The 12,634-nt window shown below is 42.5% G+C and overlaps 1 protein-coding gene across 9 annotated transcripts in view; it reads right to left on the bottom strand.

Moving 5' to 3' along the window:
* ELMOD1 (ELMO domain containing 1) overlaps positions 1-12,634 on the bottom strand; it is a 64,489-nt gene that overhangs the window by 14,756 nt on the left and 37,099 nt on the right. For 6 of the 9 annotated variants that reach the window (XM_055801627.1, XM_055801629.1, XM_055801626.1 and 3 more), the window contains 4 exons: positions 7,221-7,366; positions 7,040-7,068; positions 5,748-5,845; positions 1,375-1,504 (listed from right to left, as the gene is read on the bottom strand). In XM_055801627.1, the coding sequence (XP_055657602.1) occupies positions 1,375-1,504; positions 5,748-5,845; positions 7,040-7,068; positions 7,221-7,366 (403 nt within the window). Of the gene's footprint in view, positions 1-1,374; positions 1,505-5,747; positions 5,846-7,039; positions 7,069-7,220; positions 7,367-10,906; positions 11,044-12,634 lie in introns of all 9 variants that reach the window. The other 3 variants (XM_055801630.1, XM_055801631.1, XM_055801633.1) reach the window with 2 other exon arrangements.

The raw sequence follows: 12,634 nt of genomic DNA on the forward strand, positions 1-12,634 counted from the left end.
TAAACCTGCAGCCAGGTACCTGGTATTTTCAGGAACCAATATTGTATCCTGGAACCTTGGAGGTCCCACCTCCAAGATACAGGCTTACTGAGTAAATCTGTGTGTCCTTTTAGTTAAAGCCCACTCCACGCCCGGAGGAGTCCATCTGCTCCATCCTACCTGGTGACTAGAGCAGTCCTTCAGGGATAGCTCTGGATTTTGACTCCTCAGCAAGACCCCCACCTCCCAGCAAGGAGCCAACTTTAAAGACAGCTTTCCAGACACCTACAAGAACTCTTTGACCATTTGAAGCATTTTTCAGATATAGTCATTTGCATCCATAAGTGCTTATGTATGATGCCTACTGGGATTTTTTTTAAAGTACCCAAAAGCCCAAGGAACTAAGGTAAATTTCTAGAATCTCCCACTGTAACTTGTGCAAAGAACTACACTGCAAGCCAGAGCGTGGAAGACAGCTTCATCATCATGTGCTCTAAAAATCCCAGCCAAGGTCAGATGGGGACAAAAGATAAGAAGTGTTTGAGTTTTCAACACTTTTTTTGAAAATATTTTAGAAAACCCAAAAAGGTGTTATGTTTTTATTAAAACCTCTGAAAATTCTGCAAGATGAAATTTTACTTGTAGCTAAGCTCATTATCACTATTTTATGTTTCTTGCCATTTCTCTGAAGCATCTTGCACTAGCTATGGTCAGAAACAGGATAAGAAGAAATACTGGGACTTGCTATTAAGACTATTTTCCACCCCCTTTATTCTTTTCTCAGTTCCTTTCCCATATAAGAGCTCTCTAGCTCTCACTCTGCTTATGACTTCAAGATCATCTTCCTGAAAAAAATAATTTTATCATCTGCTCCAGTGCAAGGCTTTCCTGAAAGCATGAGGTAAGTAAAAGCATTAAGTCACCCTTCCATCCCACACAATGAAAGCTAGAGGTTTGCCATTGGGATACATAGACGGTATCTTCAAAAAATAAAAGAGATTGAAAGGGGGGGAGGGAAAAAAAAGAAAAAAGAAAAAAGACAAGTTTATTCCAGTTAAGAAAGAAAAACACTGTCCTCACACTGAAGAAAGGTGTACTGAAGTAGAACATAGGGCTATTTTTCCAGAGCTTACAGTACAGAGCTATTATCTGCAGTAAGAGCTTGGTATCCAGTGCCTAGATACAGTCAAGACAAGGGACACACATTCATCAACCAGGGAGTAAGCTGCTTGCTTGTCAGGTGTTACACCCAGACCAGATTAATATGCTGTATAGCCTTATCTTAAAACAGGTATTCGATGGAGGAAGGTGACAATACCTCTTGATGTTTTACAGACCTTTATAAACCAGGCTGTTTGGAACCAACATGAATAAAGGATGCCCTTAAGTGCCTACCTTCACAAGCATTTCCTCATGTTGCGGATTCTCTGAATCATATGGCTCTCTGCGCAGCTTTTCAACCTCTGCAATCAGATTTCTGTACCCCACAATCTGCAGCAGGCATGCCTGAAGAGATACTGCCAACCTCAGGGGGAAAAGCAGCAACACAATCTAACTCAATCACATGTAGCCATGAAACAGCACAACCATGTACATACCTATTTAATATATGTTACATACATTATACAGATACATATAATATATGTTACATCAATGAGTTGGTACTCTAACAATTTCATTACAATGGGAGAATCCCCAAAAGATCAATATTAAATTAAACAAGGCCTTGTGAAATGCACAGTGTTATTTAGTGCCTTCCTCAGATGATAAAATTTAGATTTTTTTTTAAACTTTGAACAGTGAATTTTCACATTGAAGTCTCATTATAACTACACACAGCAGCACTGAATGCCTGCGTCAAGCAAATCACCGAATCCTTTCCCCTATTCAAACGGCAGGTTCTCAAACAATGCCCCAAGACCAGAGACACAAACTTAAAAGCGGGGGAGGGGTGAGGAAACTCTGCAGAAAGCTAAAAAAATTCATTTTCCTAGCATGCCACAAAAGCTAGCATAAAAAAGCCAAAACCCCAAAGTAACATAGTTGAAAGATCTGCCTCTAGGCAGCATTTTTTTCTGGTCTCCTGTTAAGAATCACTATAATGGCTCTCTTTCCATTGTAATGCAGATTTTATGTTTCCTTTTTACTTTTCCTGATGCATCATTAAAAAAAATCCACCAAACACACCAAAAAAAACAACTCTGAAAAAACAACACAAAACCCTCATATTTGATGTAGCTCCCAAGGCTCTAAATTACAACAGCTTACTCAGTTTTAGGTTAAGCTTTTATAATATTCAATAGAAGTCATGCAGTACACAGTTGCCACGCTCATAAGAATATTTAATTGTATATGGGAATAAATCCTTTCATTTTTACTAATTTCTGAAATTATATGAATGCCTAATATTAATTTGTAGGGCACAGCTAAATCTATACCCTTGTTGCTCTGTGGAACACAAAGCACTGCACTGATACTAAGCTGCACAAGTTCCTCATCTGTCCTGTTTCATATACAGAAACATTTTGTTTATTCTGTAATACTGTTAGATTTTCTAAGCAGAAGGATTTTCACTACTTATCTTTTTATATTAATCTACAGAATCAGAGATGTCATCATTAGGCCATTTCTCTTGTGGCAATTTTATGCTATTTAGGGTTATAATCCTTTAAGAATAACCTATGCAGTGTCTTCCCTCCCTTTGGTTGTTGGTTCCCCCCCCACGCATCACTCGCTGTACCCTACAGTTTTACAGAAAGGCTGCATTTCAAAGAAGGCTGAAAAGCCTGACAAGACTGCATGTCAATTACTGTAGTGCATCACTAAACCACAGCTTGTAATGTTTTTAACTATTCCATGACCTCAGAGTAGTTTAGAGCACAACACCACAGGCAGTAGCAAAACAGATCAGTTATACTTACTTTTTAAATATTAATCTAAGTTCCAAGTTGCACAACATATACAAAGCAGGCCATATTTGCACTTTATCTAAAGCCAGTGAAATGCTCCATGCAATGTTATTCATGGGTGGTGGGTGGGTGGTGGGTGTGGAATTAGCTTCCCCACTCTCCTATCAGTTAAGCTTTTACTCTCCTTCCTGCCAAACAGAGGATATGCGTGAGCTGCTGATGCCCCACACCTCCTCATTGACATCCCTGTGCTGGTGGCAGCAGTTCTCGAAGCACAGGAGCAACCTGCTTGGACTTGCACAGCCATCACACTCTGCTCCAGGTGCTCCACCAGATGGAGGAGAGTCCAAAACTGGGAGTATTTCACAGACTGCTTCCATAGTTAGTGCACGTGTCACCACCTGGTTACTCAGCCTACTTGTTCCCACCACTAAATATACACATTTATCTCAGAGGCATTGATAAAGGGAAATAACTGCGGGCTGCCTCCTCTTCAGGTCACAGCAATCCCCAGCCTTTAGGAACAGCTCAGTGCAAACACCCCTGGGATGCTAGTTCAGCGCTGCAAAGATGCTACATTAACAAAAATGACTGCATACAGATTTGCAGAAACACATACAGCATGACATATGTCCCCTTGTCCTTACCCCAGGAGATTTCAGTTCTCTACTATGCAAGGGAAGGCCAGAGCTTCAGAACAAGACAGTGTGGATGCAGGGTTTTTTTATGTTCAAGAGTAGGAAAGCCAATGAATTTCCCTTAATCCTGGCTAAAGAAATAGCTGACCGGCTGAAACTTCTCCAAAAAACTTTAGTAAAAAATAAATGGCTTTTACATGTAAACTTTAAGCATCTGCACTGAAGTTTTAACAGAACTGTAATAAATTTAATACAAGGAGCAATTTAGTGACAGGGTGTGCTTCTCTGTATGCTGCACTACTTTTCACAGGCCCCCATTCCTCACTGTTTTGAGAAAATATTTCACCAGACTGCATGGAGTGTATGAGGGGGAATGGGGATGAAAGCTTCAGTCCAGCAAAATGTTGAATGCAAGGGTTCTAGCCCCAGAGCAATTAGGCATTTGTTCTGAGCTAAGCACATGAACACCACTAGCATTAAACAAAAAAAGATAGTTCAGTCGTGGGGTTTTTTTTGTTGTTGTTTTCTAATATTAGGACCAGATCACTCAAAACATAACTTCAGGTTTAAGGGACTGATTCAAGCAAGCATAAATCATTTGCACCCTTGCACTGTCTCTTCTGGAAGACAGCATTTCTTCAGACACCAAAGGCAATGCCATGAGAAGAATCAGGTGGTGATCTCCAGTGTCATACAAAATACCATTTTAATGAATTCCTTGTTTTTCCTTGAATTATTCCACCCAGTTACCCAGGGGTCCAACACTGAGAAGTGAGTACTTGAATCAGCCTGATTGCTAATGCTGCAGTTACTGATATCCACAGGCCAGGCTCTGAACTGTGCACGTTTACATCCTACAGTTTTTCCTTGTATGTCATCTTTGCTAATTTTGCCGTCACTGATATTTTTTTCTGAATTTCAGCTATCTGCATCCTGTGCAATACAAGAGTACCAGAACTGCGATACCCTCCTCAGATGGCCAGCCTTGCAGCAGGGCCTTGCACCTACTTGAAGCAGTTGCTTTTTCATTGCCCTCCCTTTGAAAGTTGTGTGGGCAAGGTCCTGTGAGGAGACACCCCTGGAAAAGCTCTGCGCCCACTCCCAGGAAAACCTCACAGGGCTTCTCATCTATGAAAATGAGGTGCTCTCTTTGTTTTGTTTCTCTTACTTTCTTCCCTTCTTTAATGGTTGGGCTGCTATTTTTTCCATCCAGGCAGACAGTGGTGATGTCCACAACAGTTGTCTCTCAAGTCAGAGAGACACTCAGTGTACTCTGTTTCCTTTATGATCAGTAAAGCCTCATTTTAGGAATACAGAGTTACTGTCTTTTTCACTGGGGGGCAGTGCTGGGGGGTCATTTCTGTAATGAAACAACAAAAAACTATTATATTTTTCCAACTGAGATTTTGGGTTTTGTTGTTGCCTTAGGACCACCTTAACTGTTGATGCTGCTGACCACTTAAAGAAAAGCAGCTATCAATTTATGGATGCCTATGCTGGATTATGTATATCTATTTCAGGTTTGGGAAGAGGAGTGAACTTCAGACTGATCAGCTGAATAACACAACCCTCAACATTTCTCACACAGATTCCTGACCTAGAAAGTTTTGTGCCTTAAGCTAGGGGCTGAGAGGTAAGGCCACCACAAAAGTGGTATCACCTACTTTTGAAATATATGCTTGTAATTACAAAGGTTTGTGTCAGTTTCTTCTTACCACTAACATCTTGTGCCATTAAAATACCAGCTGTATTGTATTATTAAAACTTGTGTTTGGATAATTAAAGGCAGTTTTCAAACATAAAACAGTATACAGTTTATATCAGTTACAACCAGATGACTTCTTCCCTACTCAAAAAGCCACATACAGCCTTGCCAAGAAGCCACCGTTGCCGCTGCCAGGACCCACCTGCCTTGGAGGTATGGGTGCCCTGGGGAAGTGGCCCCCATAAAAATCAATGCATCAACAATATACTAAGAATGATTCAGGAAACAGCAAAATATAAGAGACTCAGGACTTGCCTATTACAGTCACCATACAAGAGCATTCATTTTTCCATCGGCTTTTCGACAGCAAAGCTTAAGTTGGAGTTTTATGCTGAAAGACAGAATTCATCTTCAAATTTTGTGCCACAGTAAGTATAGAGCATCAGTACTCCATAGACCTAGGCACTAAGAAAATTAATAATTCCTGTTTGTTATGTAGGGAAACCATGAACTTACTGTGGATTTATATCTGGATTAATCCTTTTCAGTTCCATGATGTCATCTATCGTTTTCTCAATAGCATCAGGGTGAACACTTACTGAAGTTTGCAGCCGCTAAAAAGAGGTTTTAAACACATATTAATTCTTATGGAAGCTATTAACCAATGCAAGTTAAACAACAGTAAATTTGATACCCCAAAGCTTCTAAGATTAAGAGCCCAGAAGACCCAACTCTCTCTCTATATCCCCCCCCTTTCCAGTCTATTCAACCCTACTGACTAGTTTCAGAGTACTAGCCCCATAAGAACTTCAATTGCTTTACCATGCCCTTGTAGTCTGTCTATCACAGTTCTGTAGCAGCTGCCAGTAAAGATGATCTGCACTAAGGTGTTTGATCACGAAGCAGCTTCAGACCATTCACCCAATTACCCTGGAATTGATAGCCTTCATTTGATGTTTCCTCTCGCAGCACAATATCTTTCCTTTCTCTTGTATATCATTGCACTTTGTAGATGTGCCCCGGAAGTTCAGTATTCAAAAATCAACATGTCTTCCAAAAATTAAGAGTTTGAACTTTCTGGTGCTTAATCTCAGAACTACACAATTGCTTAAAGGCAAGCTTTTAAGTAACATTCTGCCTTTCTGTTTGTGCTAGAAGTACTATACTGAGCTAGAGGACATTGTTTTTGCTAATGCCAGGGTAAGCTTTTCAACATCACTGATTCTCATGCCAAAGAGAAATGGATGACTAAATGATGCTATTTAACATATACACAAATGCTTTGTGAGAAGAATTTAGGTTAGCAGAACCAGTGCCACAGTGAAAGGATGAAACTACAGAGGCTCTTCTCCATTAATATATTTAAAAGGAAAGCAGAGAACAAAGTTGTCTTGGCTATCTAGGTACTGTTGCCTTCAGCCTCTTTTATCCCTGCTTTCCAGACAAAAAAACCCACTGATGTGTAAAATGGGTAAAGCGACTGACTGCAGATTACAGAAAATTTAAGACAGGATGAGGAATCAAGCCAAGAAACCCCTAATTACAACACATCACCCTCATCTCCACCGTGTCCTGTTGCCCCCTTGACTCTATCAGTGCCATGGCATGCCTGTCCCTGGAGCACAGGACACTCTCTGACATTGCCAGATCACCTGCTATTGTGAAAACACTTCTCTTCAGTAGAAGATAATTTTAATGTAAAATCGTATCAAATCTTGAAGTGATTTTGGGGGGTGAGAAAATAGCAAACTGAACAAACCAACTGCACAGGACAACAGAAAAGGTAAACGATTAAATCTTTCACTCACCTTACTTTTTGAACCTTTCAGTGACGCCTCTGAAAGAGAACAGTGTTTGAAAGCACCGTATCAGACAAGCTAAATTTATATTGGATTCATTGAACAATTTATTTATAAGAATGAAGTCATACTATTTTTAGCACATGCAGAAAGGTACAAAGGCATGCAGAACTAACTATTTTGCGGTTACCTATTTTCATAGTTCGGGCAGCTCCAGGTTTGGTATTGTAACAGATCCTTTGCAATTCACATTGACCTGTTAGTTTCCTGACCACAAATTTCAGGCAGCGCCACAAGCATTTGCAGTAGAAGTACAGGCATACCTGGAGAAACATCCTGGCAAAAGAAGAAGCCTGAAAATAAGCATCTTGAGCGGAGTTCACTTCAACAAGGTCAGTACCCAAATAGAAGGCACTTCCTCACCCGAAATTCCCATTGCCTAAGGGCACCTTTAAAGCAAAGCAGCATTCACACTGCAACTCTTACTCTGGTAAGTGTTAAATCATGCTTTTTAGTCTTAGCCAACATGAAAAACCACACACAAAGCACCAGAACTGAAAGCACAGAGTAAGTCAACTCCCGAGTTCTTAAAAGATTATTTCTAAAAAAATTTTGTTCCCTTGAAATAAAAGACCATATAGTTTCCACTAATGCTTTGGGGAAACAGGACCACATGAAAAGGGAGCGTAGTCCACCCTGTTACCTTGGCTGCTGAGGATCCAGGGAGCCACTACACCAGGGGTCCTCAAACTTTTTAAACAGGGGGCCAGCACGCGGATGAAGTGGCAGGCAGTCATCTGCGGCTGCTTGGTTTCCCCCCCCCCAACCCCGGGGGGTGGCAGGGGGGGGGTGGCAGGTGGGTTCTGTAAATACCAGGGGCCGGATCGAGGACCCTGGGGGGCCATATCCAGCCCGCAGGCCGTAGTTTGAGGACCCCTGCACTACACCCTGGCTTAGCTTGGCCTCTGCATCCAGCTGCTGCAAGCAGAGCGGCTGGTTATCCCAACAAACATGAATCGGCAATCATGCCAGGTCCCCCAAGTGAAGAGTGACAACTAAGGAAACCAGAGCTTCCCCTCTTTCAAGAAGGAAGGTGTTTGAGAACTGTCCTGAGGACTGCCAGTTCTCCCAAGATCAGCTGTTATACAGCACTGATGCTGCGCAATTTCTCAGAGTACAGAGCTGACAGTAAGCCAAGCCAGCCCTTATTTAGATACTGTATCTAGCTCTGAGCCCCAGCAATACAAGACAGACTTTGACAAACTGGATGGATTTCAGTGGAAGGTCCCCAAGACTGTGGAGCACAGACCCTGTGAGGACAGGCTGGGAAAGCTGGGCTGTTAAGCCTAGAGCAGAGATAACTTCAGGGGGACCTAACGGCAGCCCCCAGTGCCTGTGTTAAGACCGTGCAGGACACAGAGCTGGGCTCTTCACAGTGGTGCAGGGCAGGAAGGCAAGGGGCAACAGTCATAAACTGAAACATAAGAAGTTCAGCCTAGACATAAGGTGAAACCCTTACGTTCCAAAGCCCTGAACAGCCCAGTCTGACCTCAGAGTTGACCTGCTGTGAGCAGAAGTTTGGATCAGAGACCTGCTGAGATCCCTCCCAGTCTGAACTATCCTGTGGTCCTATGAAAGCCTGAAAAAGGCTGCATACATTAGAAATGCTCTATTTTAAAGTCTGTTAGCATTGCAGCTGCTACCAAAGCCCACATACTGCTACCACAATTACATAACACACCCCAAAAACAGATTTCACGGGCTATAATTTATTTGGACACAATTTAGCTTTCTTGTTTTTACAGCTATAAAGGCACAAATCCTGCCATGTTACTCAATTGCCAACCTCCACAGGGTGCACCAGGTCTTCAGGTGGGGAAGAGGATCCACCAAGGGTCCTTGGATTCAGAAGCACATCTCAGAAAAGGCAAATTGCAAAGACCTGACAATGGGAACATTGACACCTGGATATGATCCTAGGCAACTGGCTTTAGGTGGCCATGCTAGAGCAGGGAGAGGGGACTAGACGACCTCCAGAGCTCCCTTTCAACTTCAGCCTCTCTAGGATTATATTATGGGAGAACATCAACACAGCTTCGATATGTTAGCTTGCCATCAAATGGTCAAAAATAATTTGGTCCATTATGTTCTAAGCCTCTGTGTATGCATATATCATTAGCTCGTTACTTCCTCCACGTGCTGTTGTTGCTTTCAAAAGCAAGTCATTTGTTAGGAGGCTCTGTATTATCTTTTTCAATGGAGTGCAGTGGTTATTCTGAAATACTGAATTCCAGATACTCAGTTCAGTTACAGCTTTAATAAAGCTTGAAGAGCTCCTTCACTTCCTAAGAACATTCTGAAGGGCATGGTGTAGAAGGACATTCAAGGAAGGGAAGATAAGTTAACTCATGTTAATATGTCCACACGGGAGTTTAATCTGCTTTATGTTCACTTTAGTCTAATCGCCTTTGAAGGGAGATTAAGCTAAGGGAACTAAAGCCATTTTATGTTTAAGTGGAGAGCATCCACACAACTATTTAACGTGCTTTAAAAGCATCCACTTTATCTTCACACTTTCAGTTAATTCACTTAACACTCTAAAACGCCTGCATGCAGGCAACCCCCCTTGTCTTTATGCAACAGGAAGCCTCTATTTTAGACAAAGTGAAACCTAAAGAATGAGGAATCACTCCCACGCTGGAACCAAGTTTTAGACAAGCAAAAGTTTCAGCTACTGACACTAAAATATTTGGGCATTATCGTCATCATCTGTCTGTCCTGTGTTCCCACCCCCATCCCAAGGTGGGCCAGAACACACTACTGTGAGGAGTTCTTATGTGCTTCAAAGCAGGTTATCATCTTCAGCACTAAGAACAAGACCAGTTACCAAGAGGCAAGTCCGTCCTCAACCAAGCTGCTATTCTTTTAAGTTCTTAACAGTCAGAAGTGTAAGTCAGTCTCATATAAAGTCAACTAATGCCTGCAACTGCAACCTTTAGTAGCAGCTTGAAAAACCCACAGGCTAACATCAGGCATCTTGGCTTTCCAGTAAACATTTGATATCAGCCTTCACAGATTTTACTAGTCCATCATCCCTGAAGAATCCAAACACAGCCTATTCCTCAGCCTCCTCAGAACATCCCAACTCTGTAGTCAGGCTGAAGGCCCAGAGAAATTAATACAAGAGGTTAATGACAAACAGGCAGGTAGAGTGCAGTAAAACAAAATTCTGGGTTTTCACCATACATTTATAGTAGAAATGTATGGTGCTTTCTTTTGGCTTCCTTTGTTTTCCAAAGGTTAGGTCTCTATTAGAGCAACTCACTACCCAAAGAGCTCATTTATATGAAAGAAGGGAGGAAATACTCAACTTCGTGTTAACAGCCTATGTAAGAAGATTTTCTTCTTATGAGCAAGATAGCTCCCATAAAAACCACAAGCCCTTTGAGAAAGTTCATGCCTACACTAAATTGCCTCCAGGGCTGAAGCATCACAACCCATTTCATTACTTAGAGCCTTGTTTCTTACTGCATTGTGTGATGTGGGTAAAGTTGCAGAGTGGGGCGAAGAAGCTGGGTACCTTTGAATTATATGTTGCCTTTAGGCTCAATGGCAGATTTGCAAATGAAAGGAAAAACTCTAAATGGAATAGAGCTGTGACCACATGGTTGCAACCACCTTCCCCACTAAAGTTTTGCTTTGGCTGCGGTTTCACAAAGATTAATAAAAATGCATCTACTAATAACGCATCACTACAGCACACAAACACTACATCTGTGATACACTAAAATATACTTAGCAGCTATTACTAATAAAGCAAACAAACACTAGTTTTGACTAAGTAACTGATAGAAGAAAATTAGCCTTTGTGGATACCTTCAGTTTTCTACTACTCATCCATCTCAAGCTTACAGTTGAAATCTTCCATTAGTAACATGAATGACAAAAAGTAACACAAGTTTGGTTTTCAAAGGGTTGTTCTTTATAAAAAGGAATACTTGCTTGCAGAAGTCCTGTAATAAAAGCATACTAGTGATTATGTAAGTCAAGTTCTATGTTAGCCACTACACACTTCAGTTCATGTAAGCAAAGTAGAGACAGTGGCAGCTATAAAATAAAACATAGCTTATTGTCAACAAGAGCCTACATGAAGCATAGCTTGAGCCATGTGTCTGACCACAACACTGTGGCATTCATTTCTGGTTTGGTTTAGGAGACAGTTCCAAACCTTCTCTCTGCTCAACCTCTTCTGTGTTTTTGGGTTGTTTTTTTTCTGCTTGCCTTCACAGGTTTTCTCAGTACAGAAAATAGTGTGCTTCACCAGCAGTTTGTGTAATCACATACAGCGATACTTAAGATCCCAAGGTGACCTTTAAGAACTGAAGTATTACAGAAATGAAGGTGTTCCTCAGAGACTTGCACTTTCCTCTTCCTCGTCCTGATACAAGCTCCTTCTCCACCTGTATTACATGCTGCTGTACAGACCTATAGATTTCTGCCTATACAGGCAAAGTGCATTACAAGAATTCATACAAACACCTATTCAGGTAAACCAAAGAAAAAACCTGTATAATAAGATGTTCAGAATAGGTGCACCCCTATGAGTAAAAAAAAAAAAAATAAAATCTATGAAAGGGGGCAGGAGGCCTGCATGGACGAACAAGGAGCTTCTGGTAAAACTCAAACAGAATGAAGTTTACGGGATGTGGAAAAAAGGACAGGCCACTTGGGAGGAACATAGGGATGTTGTCAGAGCACACAGGAAGGCAACAAGGAAGGCTACGGTCCATTTGGAATTAAATCTGGTGGGGGAGGTCAAGGACAACAAGAGCAGCATCTTCAAGTACATCATCAGGAAAAGGATGACTAGGGAAAATGTGGGCCCATTGCTGAATGAGGGGGGTGCCCTGGTGACGAAGGACACAGAGAAGGCAGAGCTACTGCACGTCTTCTTTGCTTCAGTCTTCACTGAATGTAGCCAGCCCCAGGGGTCAGTGCTGGGTCCAGCCCTGTTCAACTTACTCATCAATGACCTGGATGAGGGGACAGAGTGTGCCCCCAGCAAAGTTGCTGCTGATGAAACACTGGGAAGAGTGGCTGATGCACCAGAAGGCTGTGCTGCCATTCAGCGAGACCTGGACAGGCTGGAGAGCTGGGCAGGGAGGGACCTCATGGAGTTCAACAAAGGCAAGTGTAGGGTCCTGCACCTCAGGAGGAACAACTCCGTGCAACAGGGCAGGTGAGGGCACCTCTGCAGAGAAGGACCTGGGAGTTCTGGTGGGCAGCAAGTTGCCCATGAGCCAGCAGTGTGCCCTGGTGGCCAAGGTGGCCAATGGGACCCTGGGGTGCATCAGGAGAAGAGTGGCCAGCAGGTGGAGGGAGGTGATCCTCCCCTCTGCTCTGCCCTGGTGAGGCCACATCTGGAGTGCTGTGCCCAGCGCTGGGCTCCCCAGTTCAAGAGAGACAGGGAACTACTGGAGAGGGCCCAGCAGAGGGCTGCAAAGCTGATGAGGGGACCGGAGCATCTCCCTTATGGGGAAAGGCTGAGAGAGCTGGGCCTGGTTAGCCTGGGGAAGAGAAGAACGAGAGGGATCTTATCCATGT

This window comes from Falco peregrinus, chromosome 4 (genome assembly GCF_023634155.1).
Source record: "Falco peregrinus isolate bFalPer1 chromosome 4, bFalPer1.pri, whole genome shotgun sequence".
In the NCBI taxonomy this organism is placed as follows: domain Eukaryota; kingdom Metazoa; phylum Chordata; class Aves; order Falconiformes; family Falconidae; genus Falco; species Falco peregrinus.